Raw genomic sequence first — 19234 nt, forward strand, 5'->3', positions numbered from 1 at the left:
ATTAAAATGAAAACAAAGTTATTTTAAAATATTAATAAATACTATAATAGCAAAAATAATACTAAAATAACACTGGTAAATACCACATTAATTTTTAGCACCACTGTAAGTTTGAAAGTACCATAGCATTTCCATGCATTAAAAGTGCCACCACAGTACTTTTTGTAAAGGTTTATAAGCATCTAATCAAATATTATCACATTTACAAAACCAATTTCAAAAACACTAGAAGCTTTTTCTTAGAAATGCATAAAAAAAACTATATGTACGTCTTAAAGAAGAAATCATTTATACACCCTCAGTTCGTTCCAGTTTCTTTCTTCTGTAGAACACAAAAAGAGATGTTTAGCAGAATGTCTGAGCTGCTCAAAAATGGTGTCATAAAGGTATTCATGAATTTGGCTCATATTCTCCTGCACTATATTTCGAGTCTTTGAGGTCATACGTTTGATTGGTGTGAACAACAGGCTAAAACTGATGTTGTTATTCACTAAAAACCTGCTTTTCCACTGTAGCTCTCAAGTGTCATCTGGGCTTCCGCATATTAATTACGTCAATGGTGTCATCACATATGTGTCTGAATAATCGTTGTGATGACACCTGAGAGTCATTCCTCAACCTTGAGGCGTTTCAAAAACTCACACAGTTATTGGAAGGTCTAATTGTGTTAAAATAGGTGGAGGTCAGAGGTCGGTGACCTTTAGAGACACGTCTGACGCAGACCGTAGTGTTTCAAAGCACCGGACCATAATGAGTTCTTCCTCTCTGTCAATCAAGAGTGTGTAACACTAGTACACGGCACGCATCATTACACACACACACACACACACACATTCACACGGGCTGCTTGTGTGTTTCAGCGTGAGCGTGCAGGGGACGTTTTTCACGCAGTTATAAGGAGCGTCTCTCGTGTGCGGAATAATCGAATCGCGCTGTCATACGGAAAGAATTATTCCCCTCGTATCGCCGTGCGGGCAGTAATTGGATACAATTTAACATTTGCAGCTGCTTGCCTGTCGGTTCCCCCTCACACACAAACACACACACACACACTGTCGTGCGTGGAGCATCGCGCAGGGAAAAGGAGAGGAATCATTTTTCAGCTCTCAGGAAGCACGCTCACCGTGACAAACGGATTAACGTGAGCGCTCTGTGTGTGTGTGTGTGTGTGTGTGTGTGCGTGGCAGACAGATAGAGAGCTAACGGATTAACGTTAGCACTCCGTGTGTGTGTGTGTGTCTGGCAGACAGATCGAGAGCTATATAAATTATTATTTCTATAAATGTTGAAAAATGTCACCAGAATTTAGCTAAATGTGAAAATATCTTTTTGGAGACATCCTCAAAAGAAAAAAGGCTATAAATTACAAATTGATTTTAATAAATCAATTAAACGTTTCAATTGTTTTAAACATATTATATATTGATTTATTAATATAATGTAATAAATATAATATTTTACAATAAATATATAATATTTATGTATTAATATATTTTTTGTCAAATGATCATTAATAAACTGAATTTTACATAAAAAGGGTTCATAAATTGCTAAATACCTTTTATAATTAAAAAAACTAATATATTTACATTTTGTATATATTTTGTATTAATATAATATATTGTACAATTTTATATCATTTTAATCAAATTAACATTTTCCTTTTTACATTTTCAAATGAACATAACTTAATAAAATGCATTTTCAAAAGTCTTGAACATTCATAGAAAAAAATCAATCTTGGTACTTTGATAGACCTATATACCATGGTACTTTCATATCTCTTAAAAGGTAGTGCAATGGTAAAACCAAGGTACTTTGAAAATGCCATGGTACATTTCCAGGGCAGTAGCCATGTTAGCTTGGTAATAGGCTACTATGATTTTCCATCTCCTTGATGTAGCTTGGAATAAATAACATGGTATGGTATGAACATAATATAATTCAGAAATATAATTCTATATATCACTGTAAAAGTACCGCTAGTGTTAACTTCATTTAAACACCATTTTTCATATTTTTGGACATTAGCACTTTTTTGCTGTTTGATGAGACGGCTATAGATACACACGTGTGTGTGTGTGTGTGTGTGTGTGTGTACCTGGGTTATGGGGACCAAATGTCTCCACAAGGATAGTAATACTAGTAAATTTTGACCTTGTGGGGACATTTTTGAGGTCCCCATGAGGAAACAAGCTTATAAATCATACAGAATGAGTGTTTTTTGAGAAAGTAAAAATGCAGAAAGTTTCCTGTAAGGGGTAGGTTTAGGGGTAGGGTTGGTGTAGGGCAATAGCACATATAGTTTGTACAGTATAAAAACCATTACGCCTATGGAATGTCCCCATAAACCATCGAAACACAACATGTGTGTGTGTGTGCTGTATTCTCACCTCAGGTTTGAAAACATTTGGTCGCCAAAGGTAGCGGCGAGTTAAAGCGCTGAAGAAAGAAAAGAGAGATAGCGCGTGCGAAAGTGTGAGCGAGCGCGAGGGGGAAATTGAAAGCAGCAGCTGGCGGTGGGAGTGAGATCAGCCCGGGCAGGAAGCATTAAATCTGAGTCTTTAGGGGTTCTGCAGTATGTGTGCCGCTCGCGTATATGCGTGTGAGTGGGACGATAAAGGAGCCTCGTAAACCAGCGCTTTAACGACACGCTGCGCTCGTTAAACCTGACAGCAGCCAGAGAGACAATCTGCAATCAGCTCACGTGCGCGCTCTAGAATCAAACCAGAACCCTTTCTGGAACGGTCTGGGGGTTTTTTTTAAACTATGATAGTTTGTGCTACCCTGTTTTGAATAAGTATCACAGTGTTATAATGTTTTTAAATGATGACCATGGTTTCCAGTACAGACAGGGACGTATATCATGGTAATATGGTGCTCCAAGGCCCAAAAAGACTATAGTAGCAACATGATATGTTTTGGTATGTGTTATGTATCTAGTACCATGGTAAAGCCATGGTATTTAGATGTTTTTTATTACAGTATATATGTACACTACCATTCAAAAGTTTGAGGTCGGTAAGATATTGTAATATTTTTGAAATAAGCTTCTGCTCACATAGCTGCATTTATAAAAATTAAAAAAATTAGTAATTTTGTGAAATATTATTACAATTTAAAATACCTGTTTTATATATTAATATATTTTAGTGTAATTTATTATTCCTGTGATGCAAAGCTGAATTTTCAGCATCATTACTCCAGTCTTCAGTCATATGATCCTTCGGAAATCATTCTAATATGCTGATTTCTTCTTATTGTTATTAATTATTATTTTATATATATATATATATATACATATAATTTTTTTTTACCTTACCTTGGAGTACCATAGCCTATATATTAAAGTACTGATCTGATACTATAACTGTACCATAGTAAAATCACAGTAATATTTTCGTAAAAGGTAGGCTTCTGTTTTTTATGCATTTGTATTGAATTATTCAAATCCATTTTTATTTTATGATTATAATCATTTCTGTGGGTAGATAAACCATAAAATAAAATACTTCTGTTTTACCATTTCTGGAAAAATTCAGCAAGTTTGTCACCAGAACTTCAGTTAGGTCAGAAGCACACACAATATGACAAAGGTTTCTCAGCTCCAGTCAAGTACTCTTATTGTTTACAGGGGTTGGCTAAGAAAAGTGCAGCCAGTCTTCAGTCATATGATCCTTCAGAAATCATTCTAATATGCTGATTTCTTCTTATTGTTATTAATTATTATTTTATATATATATATATATATACATATAATTTTTTTTTACCTTACCTTGGAGTACCATAGCCTATATATTAAAGTACTGATCTGATACTATAACTGTACCATAGTAAAATCACAGTAATATTTTCGTAAAAGGTAGGCTTCTGTTTTTTATGCATTTGTATTGAATTATTCAAATCCATTTTTATTTTATGATTATAATCATTTCTGTGGGTAGATAAACCATAAAATAAAATACTTCTGTTTTACCATTTCTGGAAAAATTCAGCAAGTTTGTCACCAGAACTTCAGTTAGGTCAGAAGCACACACAATATGACAAAGGTTTCTCAGCTCCAGTCAAGTACTCTTATTGTTTACAGGGGTTGGCTAAGAAAAGTGCAGATTTTTAAAGGCACAGGTGATGCATGCGCGTGTATGCGTGCAATAACAGAGAGGCCTCTAATGCTGTCACAGGGGAGTTTCCAGAGGGACCGGCCCCTCGTGAAATTCATGTCAGTGCTCGAATTTACTGCCAAGCAAGCGGCCCTCCCCTCCTCCTCCTCCTCCTCCTCCTCTTCATCCCCCTGAGGACTTTTCTTCTTCTCTTTGCTCTCGCCGCTCAAGTAGCCTGTAACGCAAACATGCTGTGGGCAAGAGGCGTCAGGGATTTTGAAACGGTTGGGAAAAGCTCTGGTACCTGTTTTGTGCACACAATGTCAAGGCAATTAACAATTAATGGGCCTCCGTTATGAACCAGGTGTCGCTGGATACACAACACTGGCATCCCTGTGAAATATTGTGGTGACAGTTTATAATGACACGCCATTAACTAACACTTTATCAATCTGAACCCATCAGTACTTGATATTAATTCAAATATTAATATTTATGAATCAAAGTGTCGTGAAATTTGAATACAACAAATACTGAGCATTTTAAAATGCACAGTTCCAGTCGTGGTATCTGATTGGTTAATACTGCATTCCAGCTGTGTGAAACCCTACGATACATTTTGTGTCCAAAATCGTATACTGTCAGAGCTCAAAAACACGTTCGGACTGAGTTTTTGCACCCCTTAGGGCCAGTTTGCACAGAACATGTTTTTAGCATTTCATTGCACAATTGTTTATTTTTTTAATTGCAAGAATGAATTCTGTGTGCCTTTATTTTACATGTCATGAACATTCTTTATGCAAGTAAAGATTAAAACATTAGTTTATACTGTTGAACTTTTGTGTTGATCTGCCAGTAACAGTACCCCAGTACTTAATGGGGCGACAGTATCCTTCAAATATCTGAGCTCTTTAGGTAAGTTGCATTAAACATAATTCCCTACTATAAAAAAAGTATGTGAAAAGAGTAGGATGCCCAAATTCACAGTATTCATAAAACAGTAGACATAACTATTGACCTACTATTTCCAATAAGATACTAAAGTGCACATTCAGTGGACAATTTAGCATCCCATGGGAGGTGATTTGTCAATACCAGTGAAGCGACACAACTGATGCTGTTCGGTTATAATGGCAAATTGGCGAACGTAGTACGTCCGAATTGTATTCATACTACACACATTCATACTATATAGAACACACTTTTTTTTAGCAGTTGTGAAGTAATTAGCCTATTTATTCAGAAGAAGCGCCTACTCAGACACAATACGATTTCGGACACAGACACAGTTGCTTCGCAAGATTCTCACTAACACTTTATCAATCTGAACCCATCAGTACTTGATATTAATTCAAATATTAATATTTATGAATCAAAGTGTCGTGAAATTTGAATACAACAAATACTGAGCATTTTAAAATGCACAGTTCCAGTCGTGGTATCTGATTGGTTAATACTGCATTCCAGCTGTGTGAAACCCTACGATACATTTTGTGTCCAAAATCGTATACTGTCAGAGCTCAAAAACACGTTCGGACTGAGTTTTTGCACCCCTTAGGGCCAGTTTGCACAGAACATGTTTTTAGCATTTCATTGCACAATTGTTTATTTTTTTAATTGCAAGAATGAATTCTGTGTGCCTTTATTTTACATGTCATGAACATTCTTTATGCAAGTAAAGATTAAAACATTAGTTTATACTGTTGAACTTTTGTGTTGATCTGCCAGTAACAGTACCCCAGTACTTAATGGGGCGACAGTATCCTTCAAATATCTGAGCTCTTTAGGTAAGTTGCATTAAACATAATTCCCTACTATAAAAAAAGTATGTGAAAAGAGTAGGATGCCCAAATTCACAGTATTCATAAAACAGTAGACATAACTATTGACCTACTATTTCCAATAAGATACTAAAGTGCACATTCAGTGGACAATTTAGCATCCCATGGGAGGTGATTTGTCAATACCAGTGAAGCGACACAACTGATGCTGTTCGGTTATAATGGCAAATTGGCGAACGTAGTACGTCCGAATTGTATTCATACTACACACATTCATACTATATAGAACACACTTTTTTTTAGCAGTTGTGAAGTAATTAGCCTATTTATTCAGAAGAAGCGCCTACTCAGACACAATACGATTTCGGACACAGACACAGTTGCTTCGCAAGATTCTCGTCAAACTGCTAAGACAGTAAATGACGAAAGAGAAAACTGACTAAATTAAGACATTTATGGTAATAACTGCTAGAGTTTCCTTCATAGAAATGCTGAGAATGCAACACACACTTTCAAGCTTGTGTAGAAGTATCTATATACAATTATCTAGAAGTATCTGTGTTTATGTACTTGCCTAGCTAACAGGGTTCATTCTCAGATCTTTGACTAACGTTCTGGCAAGGTTCCATAAAGGTTATGAACAAACGTTCTTCCAGGAACATTAATAGAATGTTTGTTCAAAGTTCTCTGGTCTTTAATAATGCTCTCAAAACATTAGAACAAAGACTTTATTATAGCAAAACGTTCTTAGAACATATTTTGTTAACTGGGTCTGTAGGGTGTTACAAGCCTAAATCTTTTCGCACAAAATAAATATTGTTTTAATGACAAAGCTTATTTTCAATCAAGAATCATTTTATTAAAGAATAAGACTAATTCATGCAATATTGTGAATACAATCGCAACTAGTAAGGCATGACTTTCAGTGTATATTCACAATGTATTCGCACCTTGTCATGTAAAAACTGCTTTAATTAACTAAACATTTTAATTTGTTACCAACCTTTTATCTCTCAATATGCACAGTTGTAACTCACAGTGTTTGAATAGACACTTGGTTACTTGCTTGGTAACCATCCTTCCATCAAAAACCTGAATTGCACATCAAGGCATACACACAGGAGGGAGAACCCTTGTGCTGTTGACTCTGCAGCGGCAGAACAGCGTATTTGCACACTGGGGTAGGGGTGGAGTGATGAATGTGTGTGAGCACGGGGCCTCGGTCAGGCTGCGCTACTCAGGCAAGACCAAGAAAAATAGTCTCCTGGGAGCGTAGAGAGCGAGAGAAGCGCAGGAAAGCATAAAAAATGGTTTATGAATTGAGGGAATCTTTCTAACAGCTGCACCTTTAACATCGGCTACGTGTTTTGAAGATCTGGATGCCCCACAAATGCCCCAGGTTCTGTGTTTTTCAAGCTTCAAACAATAAATACATCAGGTCCGCATATAATCCGCAAATAAATGGCCCTCTATGGCTGATTGTGCAGATAAAGAGTAAAGAACAAAGGATCTGAACATTAAGAAAAAGAGTTTAAAATGTAAGAAAAAGTGTTATTTCAAACATCATTCAGGTTTTAAATCCCTTCTTAGAGTAAGTGAACACCCCACGGAGAGCCAAGCACGATGGAGCTTTCTGGAACCCAGAGGCCCTGACAGGTCAAAGTGTCAGCCTGCGTTCAGCATTTAAACAAAGAGAGCTTTTATTCATCTTTTCTTGTGGATAGCAGCCCTGAGGCTGTTGGGATAGAGCTGGGATAAGGGTCATACGGACATGATAGTGTTCAGAATGTTTACAAGCTTTGCAGGGACTATTAAGCATGATAAACAGGTCCAGTGCTCTTAAAAATAAAAGCTTCTTAAGTGGTTCTTTGCAGCACTTGAACATTTATGTATACAATAAAAAAGTTCTTGATGTCACATTACAGTAGTTGCTAGTGAGTTCTGGGTAGTTTCTAGGGTTTTGCTAGGTGGTTGTCAGGGTGTTCAGTGTGGTTCCTAGGATGTTGCTAGGTTGTTGTGATCTTCTGAATGGTTTCTGGGGCATTGCTAGGAGGTTAAGTAGTTTTAAATAGTTTCTGGGGTGTTGCTAGGTCATTGTTAGGGTGTTCTGGGTGTTTTTTTTTGGGGGGGGGGGGGTTGCTAAGTGTATGTCAAGTTGTTTTAAATCATTTCTATGGCATTGTTAGCTGGTTGCTAAGATGCTCTGAATGGTTTTTAGGATGTTGCTAGGTGGTTCCTAGTGCGTTTTGAGTGGTTTCTAGGGTGTTGCTAGGTGGTCATGACTTTCTGAATGGTTTATAGTGTATTGGCTCCTACTGTGGTTCCTACTGTGTGTTGTTTGGTTTCTTGGGAGTTGCTAAGTGATTGTTAAGATGTTCTGAATGGTTTCTAGGGTATTGCTGGTGGTTCCTAGTGTGTTCTGGTTGCTTTCTAGTGCATTGGTAGGTGGTTTATTGGATATTGCCAGATGGTGGTTAGGGTGTTCTGGGTGGTTTCTAGGGCATTGCTAGCTGGTTGTTAAGATGTTCTGAATGTTTTTTAGGATGTTGCTTGGTGGTTCCTGGTGCGTTCTGGGTGGTTTCTATGACTTTGCTAGGTGTATGTCAGTGGAGTTCTGAATAATTTCCAGGACATTGCTAAGTGCATGTTAAGTAGTTCTAAATAGTTTCTAGGGTGTTGCTAGCTGGTTGTTAGGGTGTTCTGGATGGCTTCTAAGGTGTTGCTATTAGGGATGGGTATCGAGTTCAATACTTTTTAGGCACCGACCAAATTGCCTCGATACTATCAGATATCAAAAATGTATTGTCGTTCGGTACCAAGTTTCAAAGTACAGCAAGAGCAATTCGAAAGCTTACAGAGCAGTGTACTCTCTATAGCTTTCGCGGTACTTTGATGTCATACACTGATCAGTCTGCACAGCGCCACGTCAAGTCGAACACACCTACTAGTTTACGTTGACACCCAGAGATGTGGCTCACATGTGAGGCTGTAGTGTGTAAGCATCTGACCCCCATAGATGTAAGGCTTCCTTTACACTAGTGCAGTTTGAACACAGTTCAAAATTCTCTATATAACTGGAACGTGCCAATAAGGCAAGCAAGTCTGGAGAAATGAGAGGATGTTGTGTATTTCGTTGTCCTCTCACTATTACACCTGCTACCCCCCCACCCCACCTCTCTTTCTGGCTTGTATTCATCTGAGAGCAGTTGAGTTTGCACTAGTGGCTTCTTCAGGCGGCCCACATGACCGTGTTTATAGATGCGGTCTCAAGGTTGCTGCCCCTGATGCACATTCACACACATACTAGTCGTAAACACGCCTGTGCACACACAAACCACTCAGGGAGCAAGAATAAAACTACACGGGCAAAAACAGAAATTAGATTTTCTTTCCCTCGTGGAATGAAAGTAGGGATGACACAAATCTTTTTAAACCGACGCAGCCCAGAATGGTCGGGTAACATTCCAGTGGGGTAATTAGTCGCGTGTGTGCGCGCAAGAGCATGAAATTGGAGTGTGTGCTCAGATTTGTCGATAGCTAAATGTGCATGGACTGCGCAGTCCAAAAAACATCTGACTGTCTCGTGCACACAATTTTTATGCTTCAAAGATGACATGGAATCAAAAACAACTCTAGATACTTTGTTGAAGCATATTCTTGGTCTTGCTGTGAACGATTAATTTTTTTTCACATTATTTAAGTAAATTTTGCAGCTTTTAGTATGTGTCTATTAGCGTTAAGGCTAGTCTTAAAGGAACACGCCACTATTTTTGAAAATTGGCTCATTTTCCAACTCCCCTAGACAAACTGCGTAATATCATTGCGTCTGCTGCACCCATGGTACGGCAGCAAAGTTCCTTGATTATTACGCCGGAATGAGAGTATAGTTCCAAGCCATATCGGCCTAGAAAATCGCAACTTTTCATTTTCCGTCGGTCTTAGTACACGATATCTGAATCGATACCCAGCCCTAATGCGTAGTTCCAGGAAATGCCTATGGGCATCTTTCTATCACTGTTCTTCAAGCCTTCTCAGGTATTTTCATGATAATAAAGTATATTTATAATGATGATGTTGGACGAGTGTTGCTTTTACAAATGCACATTATAAGCGACTAAACTCATAGTGATTTCAGATGGAGCAGAACTTCATACTGATCAAAGAGCGGTGCTTCATAGACAAGCTGTGCATAAAAACATAATCGCACTAGACAGGTCGATTTACACGAGATTTAGTGTTAATCGCGATTTATCAGGCAGCCCATAGCTCTGATGTAACTAAAGGGTTACTGGTTATTTAAAATGAATAGAGAGCGTTTTGACTTCCTGTTTCAACAGGAAGTACAATCAACACAGGACATAAAACCAAGGTAGTCAAGCAATTTCATACATTCTCTAATTAAAAGGTCATTTTAGCACAGTTAGCAAAGTGAACTTCTTTATCTAAATGCATGCGTGTACGTGTATATTACGAAAATTGTTGTGAGTGATCGATGACGTACAGGTGGATCTTGCTGTGTGCATGCGTGTTTGTGCACTAGACCTGATTTATAAATGCTGCTGGAGGCTTCGCAGTGTGCAGAGAGTTTCCTGCAACCTGAGACCCGAATAGCGTGTGTTCTCTCTCTCTGTCTCTCGTTTTGGCCGCATGCCCGCGTCATTGTTCCAGCTCGCCACCACTCACGCCTTCAAGCCACGGCTGCTGCCAGCTTCTGACTGCACGGACAGATGGCAAGATCACAGTTACCTACTGGAGTGCATGATCTGTGAGTGTGTGTGTGTGTGTGTGTGTGTGTGTGTGTGAATGTGAGAGATACAGAGAGAACTAAAGGAGTGGCTCCTGACGGCGTTAGGGGCCATTCACTCAGGACATGCTCTTGCGCAATGTGTTTGTTTGCTGGTGTATCTGGGAAGTTGGCATGCAGTTACAACAGTGTCCTACAGTGTGACATGTTAAACCTATTAATCTGAAAATATTTTAAACTAACATTTTCCAGTATATATATATATATATATAGAGAGAGAGAGAGAGAGAGAGAGAGAGAAAGAGAAAGAAAGAGAGAGAATAAAGTGTTTGGTTTTATATAATAAAAATGTTGTTTTAAATTTATTTTTAAGGTTATGTGAATTACAATACTACATTAAATATTTATACTATAAATAAAACTGTCATTACAAAGTACCAAGTACAAAGTACCATAATTAAATTTATGAAAAACAGATTAAATTAAAGTGAAACATCCAGTTTTCCTTTGTGTAATATTGAATAAATCTTGATGTTGAGTAATAAAAAGTTAACTGGCAGGCATCCCGACTAGCCTGACACAACAACATCAAATCAACCAATGGTGTGAGTTTAGGGTGGGACAGTTTGTCCACCCAATAAGGTGTACCTGAGTCAATATTTACGCTCTTCTGTATAACAAATGGTGTGATAGTTGAGTCTTTTGGACGAATTCACTAAAAAGCACCGGATCATAGGAGTCGTTTGTTTGTGAATCGGATATCATTGGTCGCACAGCGATTATAATGCAGTAGAAAGGTGTGTTGTCTATTTATTGTCTTTCTCTTATCACATTAAATTCAGACTTTGAGCTAAAACATCATTTTATTTGCCGTAGCGCTGTGGATAACCGCTGGGAAAAACATAGGCTTTCAAGAGCCGTTAACAGAACCGAATGTCATGAAAATCATTCGGTTCCACTATATTTTCTTCAATTCTGATTCCCAGCCCTATACTCACACGACCAAACACATCCAAAAATGTCAACCGTGTCTCATTCTTTGCGTATTCTCTAATCCTCATATGCGTATCCTTTGTGTATTCCCTAAAAATATCGTCATACACACTCACCAGCCCCCACTTGCCGGCACGCATACACACACTCGAGGGCAGCAATATCCTAGCAGAGATCGCGCTGAGCTATTAGAGCACGCCGCCGAGGCCCCGAGAGACCGGCGCTCTCTGATTTCCTTTCGCAGCGCAGAATAATGCAATCCTTTCAGCCTGCCTCCCTCGCTCGCTCACACACTCTCTCTCTCTCTCTCTCTGAGAGCTGAAAGAAAGAGAAAGAAAGAGAGAGAATAAAGTGTTTGGTTTTATATAATAAAAATGTTGTTTTAAATTTATTTTTAAGGTTATGTGAATTACAATACTACATTAAATATTTATACTATAAATAAAACTGTCATTACAAAGTACCAAGTACAAAGTACCATAATTAAATTTATGAAAAACAGATTAAATTAAAGTGAAACATCCAGTTTTCCTTTGTGTAATATTGAATAAATCTTGATGTTGAGTAATAAAAAGTTAACTGGCAGGCATCCCGACTAGCCTGACACAACAACATCAAATCAACCAATGGTGTGAGTTTAGGGTGGGACAGTTTGTCCACCCAATAAGGTGTACCTGAGTCAATATTTACGCTCTTCTGTATAACAAATGGTGTGATAGTTGAGTCTTTTGGACGAATTCACTAAAAAGCACCGGATCATAGGAGTCGTTTGTTTGTGAATCGGATATCATTGGTCGCACAGCGATTATAATGCAGTAGAAAGGTGTGTTGTCTATTTATTGTCTTTCTCTTATCACATTAAATTCAGACTTTGAGCTAAAACATCATTTTATTTGCCGTAGCGCTGTGGATAACCGCTGGGAAAAACATAGGCTTTCAAGAGCCGTTAACAGAACCGAATGTCATGAAAATCATTCGGTTCCACTATATTTTCTTCAATTCTGATTCCCAGCCCTATACTCACACGACCAAACACATCCAAAAATGTCAACCGTGTCTCATTCTTTGCGTATTCTCTAATCCTCATATGCGTATCCTTTGTGTATTCCCTAAAAATATCGTCATACACACTCACCAGCCCCCACTTGCCGGCACGCATACACACACTCGAGGGCAGCAATATCCTAGCAGAGATCGCGCTGAGCTATTAGAGCACGCCGCCGAGGCCCCGAGAGACCGGCGCTCTCTGATTTCCTTTCGCAGCGCAGAATAATGCAATCCTTTCAGCCTGCCTCCCTCGCTCGCTCACACACTCTCTCTCTCTCTCTCTCTGAGAGCTGCATGCGGCGCTCTGAAAGGCCCTTCGCAGAATTAATTAGTGTAGAGGTTACCTAATCCACCAGAGAGCGTTTTCCTGCCTGCCCTCAAACCAGAAATGTGCATGTCCACGCCAAACCCCTCTCAGAGATGGGCACAGCACTGACCCTTGGAACACACACACACACAAAACCTTCCGACAGCTGCAATAAAGTGGATGCCCAGTCTGCCCCTGAATATAACACACCCTACCCAGTGCTACCCTACCGTTTACATTGCACTGAATATGCCTAATTTTCAACAGTATAGTATGCAAAAATTAATTTTAACATTAATGAGTTGTATGTAGCATATAAATAATAGGTGAAAGTACTCACATGACTTCTGTTGAGATTCTGAAGTAGTCATGCTATCCCATGAGGCCACAGGAGAGGAACCAAAAAAAATCATAAATGCCAGGGATCAGCGACACGGATGTAGTTCATGCACACATGCATAGTTAAACAAATGGACAAGTAGGCCTGTATGCAATGTCAATTCCATCAGTTTTATTGAGAGTTTGCAGTATTTGGTGACAACAGGAGCAGACAATGCAACAAAATAATGTCTGGAATTAAAAACTTCATTCAGTTTTCTCTATAGGGAAATAGATTTTCAACGATAACTTTAACACTTTTTAACAATAAATGTTTAAAGATATACCTGATGTGAGCTCCGAGGTTGTTAATTGATGGTATATGCATTTGCTGAAGCCAACATTCATATTATTTAAAATTATTTTTAAATAAGTTGACTTTGTGGTGAAAAACTACATTACCCATGATGCTGGGCAAAAATTCCACCAATCGGAGCGTCACAGCAAGCAAATTATGCCAAAATAATATTTTTTTAGTTAAAAAAAAAACATTCTTTGTAAACTGCCCTATTCAATTAGAAATAAATTTTGCTCATGATTTATGATAAAAGAAGCCCAATGTTTTTTGTAGAATTTTAAACCTACATATAAAGTGTATTTTTATGATAGCAGTAACTGTAAGTGGACTATTGTAATAGGCAAATCAAATGTAAGCTAATACAGTACTAATTACTATAATTACTATTTTTAATTCAGTGATTTTAACTTTTAATTTAGTTATTTTAATGCTTTAAAGAGCAATTTTAGATTGTTATGCTTTGATGTTCTGCTATCTGTTCTGCAAAAGATACAGCTGTAATACAACCAGAGAGAAAGGCTGCATTGCTAGAAACTGTAAAAAAAATAAAATAATAATAATAATAATAGTATGTGAGACAGGGAGCTTAGCTTAGCCTGACAGTTAGCCTGCTTTAGACCAGGTTAGTTCCCCAGCATAAGTTGCCACAGTGACTAAGCTTGAGCTAGGCTTATTAGATCAAAATCAAAATCTAAAGTTAAATTTGCTTTATGGAACCGAATCATTTGACAATGAGTCAGACTAACTGAAATAAGCCTGGCTTATTTGGTTAACTTGTTTTATGAAACAGGCCTCGAGGCATTAAAAGTGATCATATTTTCTCCATTGCATCATATTGCATCGAATCACATTGTGTTGAATCGAGACTGAGACTGAGCAACATTCTGAAGAGAATATTGTGGAGCAGGTTATGTTAAACTTAAACTATTGACATTTTTATAACTAGTTCTATCACTATTAGTAATGATTCAATTATAATATTTGTGTATAAAATCATTTTATGTCAGAAAAGTGCAAATAAAGCGTCTTGCGTCAGTGTTGACAAGGTGTGAGGCGGATGCATCTCACTCTCTCTCTCTCTCTCTCTCTCTGATAGTCGAGTCCCGTCAATGTCACAGCTCTGACTAATAGATAAAGAGCGGATTAACCGTCGTAACACGGAACCCGGGGAAGGGGGGTGGTGTAATTACCAAGCCTAATGTAATTTAATTGTTTTTTAATTAGATGGCCACATTTCTTCCCTGCAGTCCAGCTTCCACTGCTCTCTACACGCAACATTTGAGCTACATTTGACACATCAGAGAGCCAGAAATGGCCAATAAATCAGTGGCATGTTCATCTGAGCCATTTCTATTTCCATATTTATTTACAAGCACAACGTTAATCAATTCTCATAAGAGTCCATTAAAATCCTTTTACGGGCCAGCTTGTTTCTCTTTTGTGATAATCTTAATATTTTATATTTCCTATAATATTTGTATTTTTAATATTAGTATATTTTTAATACGTAAATATTACTACATTTATAAAACTTTATTGAATTATTTAAAAAAATTGTATCACTGCACACTGCATTGCGTGGTTTATTGCTTTTTTAAAGATCATTATTTTGTGTATTTGGCGTAACAGAATATGTTGGCATGCTTTAATGTAAAAAAAAACACATTATTTTTCAAATACTGTACATTATTGTAGGTCCTCTATGCGCCGCCTCTCTCAAACGCTTCGTTTTCTACAAAGTCCCTCCTTCCGACAAGCGCAGTCTGCTCTGATTGGCCAGCTAACCCAGTGCATTGTGATTGGCCGAACACCGCAAGCACTCGTCGGAAATGTAACGCCCCTTACCATAATCACGAGCTTCATCTTTCAAAATAAATGTAAAGACAGAGCCCGAAAGGGGAACAGAGTCGCGTGACAGACACAGTGATGAAGCTGGTATGTGTTTGCAGTACACAAGCCACGGTTAAGACAGCTGACTCCACTGTGATGTGACCCTGTCTCTCTCTCTCTCTCTCTCACACGCACGCACGCACTTTCTTTGCGTGCACATTTGGGCGGCATTATGCTAATATTTCCACATAGTGATGTAGATATGTGGGGGCGTGTTAGAACGAGCCGTTTTAGGGGGGCGTGGCAGAGTCTTAACTTTGATAAAGAATATCTCTTTGGTTTTGAGACTTTAGTCTTTGCAACTTCAGGGATCTTATCTATGCACAATCAGCTCGTAACACTCCAAAGAGAAAGGAAAACTTGAAATCGCATCATATGACCCCTTTAAATAAACAGATTCCCAGCTCTTAACAACCTAATTAACTAGAATTATTAAGACCTACACCTCTTCAGTTCAACCAGTTGAACGATCCTATCTGAAAATAGACCACCAACCAGTCCATTACTGTACCGTGCCTCAAATACAACAATAATTTACCCAAACATTAAAACTGTCATTGTTTACTTACTCTCAGGTCGTTGGAAAACAAAATGATTTTTTTTTCAGCTTTGCACGCTTTTCCATTCAATGACAGTCAGTCATAACAGCTGTCAAGGTCCAAAAAAGACCGACAGACCAGTTTAAAAAGACCATATTAATACAAGAGTAAATTACTGAAACGTGATTATTCTTTAGAAAATACTGTGTGGCCCACAGAAGAAATAGCATACAGGTTTGGATAGCGACTGTAACCTACAGTATTTTTACTTTTGGCCGGTCGCGGTGCTTTTCAAGGTGTCTAATGTAAATTAATTGACCAAACCAATAGCTATTTTTATAAATTTGCTGATTCGCAGATGACATTTTGAACAATCTTGTTAAACAATGCGGCCTTAAAGGAACACGCCACTATTTTTGAAAATAGGCTAATTTTCCAACTCTCCTAGAGTTGCACCTGAAAATAGTACCCTGCTAAGTAACTTCCAATGGAAGGCACGCTCCCTGTGCAAGCAGGTGGTCACGTTGGTTATGTTGGCGTAAGTTAGCCTATTTTCAGGCGCTGCGTAATATCATTGCGTCTGCTGCAACCATGGTACGGCAGCAAAGTTCCTTGATTATTACGCCGGAATGAGAGTATAGTTCCAAGCCATATCGGCCTAGAAAATCATAACTTTTCATTTTCCGTCGGTCTTAGTACACGATGTAACTACAGAAGAGTCAAGTTTTAAACAGGATTAAAAAGATTAAGATTATCGAAACTCTTTGGTCATTTTTGAGCGAGATGCTAACGGTCTAATCAGATTCAATGATCTATGCTAAGCTGCAGCTAAAAGTGCTACCGCCAGACCCAGAGATCGGCTGAATGGGTTCAAAAACAGTAAAACTCAACTGTTTAACTCCAGGGGAGTTGGAAAATGAGTCTATTTTCAAAAATAGTGGAGTGTTCCTTTAAAGTCTCAAGTTGTCAATTTAAACGAACAGTACAAATTGCAAGGCATCATAATACCATGAAATTATAAATATTTATATATGAATGGAGAGCCCCATTTCACCAAATATCTACTCACCTCAGCATAGATGAGAAGCTTCATCAAATTGGATTTCATCCACATCGCCGACACTTTTTTTTTTCACCTATTGTAGATTTTATGACATATTAGGATACTGAAAGCTGATTGGTTTGATTTGGTTATCTTTGATAGTGATTGGTTATATATGAAGAAGAAAGGACATTTTGTATAACCGCCCTTTTTCGGTTTTCACCCACATTTAGGATGCAAACAAATGACGTAATTTGAATATCGAGTTAGGGCTTAGTAGCCCAAGGAGCATGACAATTACATTAAAGTTAAGGAACGTAAACCAAGCCCATATTATCCGTATTGCTATCAGATTAACAAAAGCCTCCCTCACTCCTGCCTAAGGCCTCTAATTTCCGGCCATTCTTCATTTCCTGTTTTGTCCAGCAGCACAGGATGTGGCTGTCTCTCTCTTCTGTTGTATAGGGCTGATCTGATTGCAGAAAAGTCGCTATGGAATTTAGACCTTAATCTCCGAATATAGTGATAAACAAGGAGGATTAATAATCTGTTTGTGCATGAATTATTCAGAGCAGCCCTATAATCTCATGCTCAATTTAGTCGAACAACATGAAATTATATTCCCAACCCATTTTTATTTCTCTAATGTAACATATTTCAGCGTGAAACACAATTTTGTTTAAAGTTTTATCCATGTTTTTGAAATAAGAACAGAAAGTAAATATAATACATTTTTGATGTAATGTTGACTAATATAAGAAGACCACAAGATGTACATAATCTTTTATTGCCATTTATTTAAAGGAACTTTTTTTGGTAAAATATAAATACAAATGATAGGTATGTAATTACAAAGTCCGAACACTTCTCCAAAAAACAATAACACACGTCAGAAACAAGTTACTGAAATAGTCAACCCATTATTTACAAGTTCAAGCATGTCTTTGCCTAACAAAGCGTCAGATTAGTATTTTACAATTACTTTAATATTTTACAAAGAAAAGCCACATTCAAATATCTTAATTTCTACTCATAAATAAGTGACTTAGTCAAAGCAACAGCTTGCGTACAGGGTACGAAACAGCTTTGTAGATTAGAGTTTAACACGGGAGACCGAAAAATCCCACACTGGTTACTGGTCAACACCATAAAAACGTCTACTCCAGGCGAGGAAAATCGCTGACGAAGTGCGCTAATTAACTCTTGACGAACCGAAGGGCCTTACAGCCTTTGTAAATCCTCTAACGCTGACATCACATTTAAAACCTCAATTCAACCCAATTATGTATTTACAACATCGTAACTCCAATTATAAAATAAAGACCTGACTAAACAAGACAAAAAAGGCAGCGCATATATATATTTATATTTATATATATATTTATATCAATATATAATACACACAAATAAAATACAGTGACTGTATATATACTTATATTCCTATTTAGAAAACATCTCTTTTAAATTAAAGAGTTCTTTGTTGCGAGCATGGCTTCATATCTCAGAGTTAGCCAGAGATAGTGGTTCAAATCTTAGGTCCGTTCAAATCTTAAAACCGTACAGGTTTGCATCGTCACCAGGAGAATTAGTATGCGAGAAGAGCGCAAGAGATGTCGAGATGTTCCGAAACCTTCTTGAAGCCAAATAGAAAGATCAGCTGCACTGTGACCCAATTTCGCCTTTGGCTACCAGTCCAGAAGTTCCTTGAAATGTCAAGAACTGCTTCAGAATATCCTTTTCCTTTGCTTCTAGTTGTCCATGGGTCTTCCAAGAGTCTGTCCGAGAGTCAGTATGAGTGTGCATGCATGTGCAGAAGCTCACAAGCGAGGTCTGGATACTGGCTCCCAGCGGTCGTCCAAGCATTCGAGGGACGACCCCAGCAGCGCCACCAGCTCGGCACTGATTTCCACCAGATCCAAGAGTTCCTTGCTGTCGGGCATGAATCCCTCGAGCTCTTCCGGACAGGAGAACAGCTGACTCAGAGAAGCCTGCTTGTAGAATTCTGCCTCGGCTATAGTCACTACTTCAATGTGCATGAACGTAGCGCGGAACGATCTGGCAGACATCTTCAGGCGCTTGAGGACATCTGAGAGCAGCAACCAGTTTCTAGGTCTG

At 38.1% G+C, this 19234-nt stretch overlaps 1 protein-coding gene across 2 annotated transcripts in view; it reads right to left on the reverse strand.

Annotated features, from left to right (window-relative positions):
- Window positions 1–17901: 17901 nt before the first annotated feature.
- bcor (BCL6 corepressor) overlaps window positions 17902–19234 on the reverse strand; it is a 47709-nt gene continuing 46376 nt past the window's right edge. For both annotated transcript variants that reach the window (XM_016282624.1, XM_016282623.1), the window contains one exon: window positions 17902–19231. In XM_016282624.1, the coding sequence (XP_016138110.1) occupies window positions 18937–19231 (295 nt within the window). In that variant the 3' untranslated portion in view covers window positions 17902–18936. The remainder of the gene's footprint in view (window positions 19232–19234) is intronic.

This window comes from Sinocyclocheilus grahami, unplaced genomic scaffold (genome assembly GCF_001515645.1).
Source record: "Sinocyclocheilus grahami isolate Dianchi unplaced genomic scaffold, SAMN03320097.WGS_v1.1 scaffold163.1, whole genome shotgun sequence".
Taxonomy (NCBI): domain Eukaryota; kingdom Metazoa; phylum Chordata; class Actinopteri; order Cypriniformes; family Cyprinidae; genus Sinocyclocheilus; species Sinocyclocheilus grahami.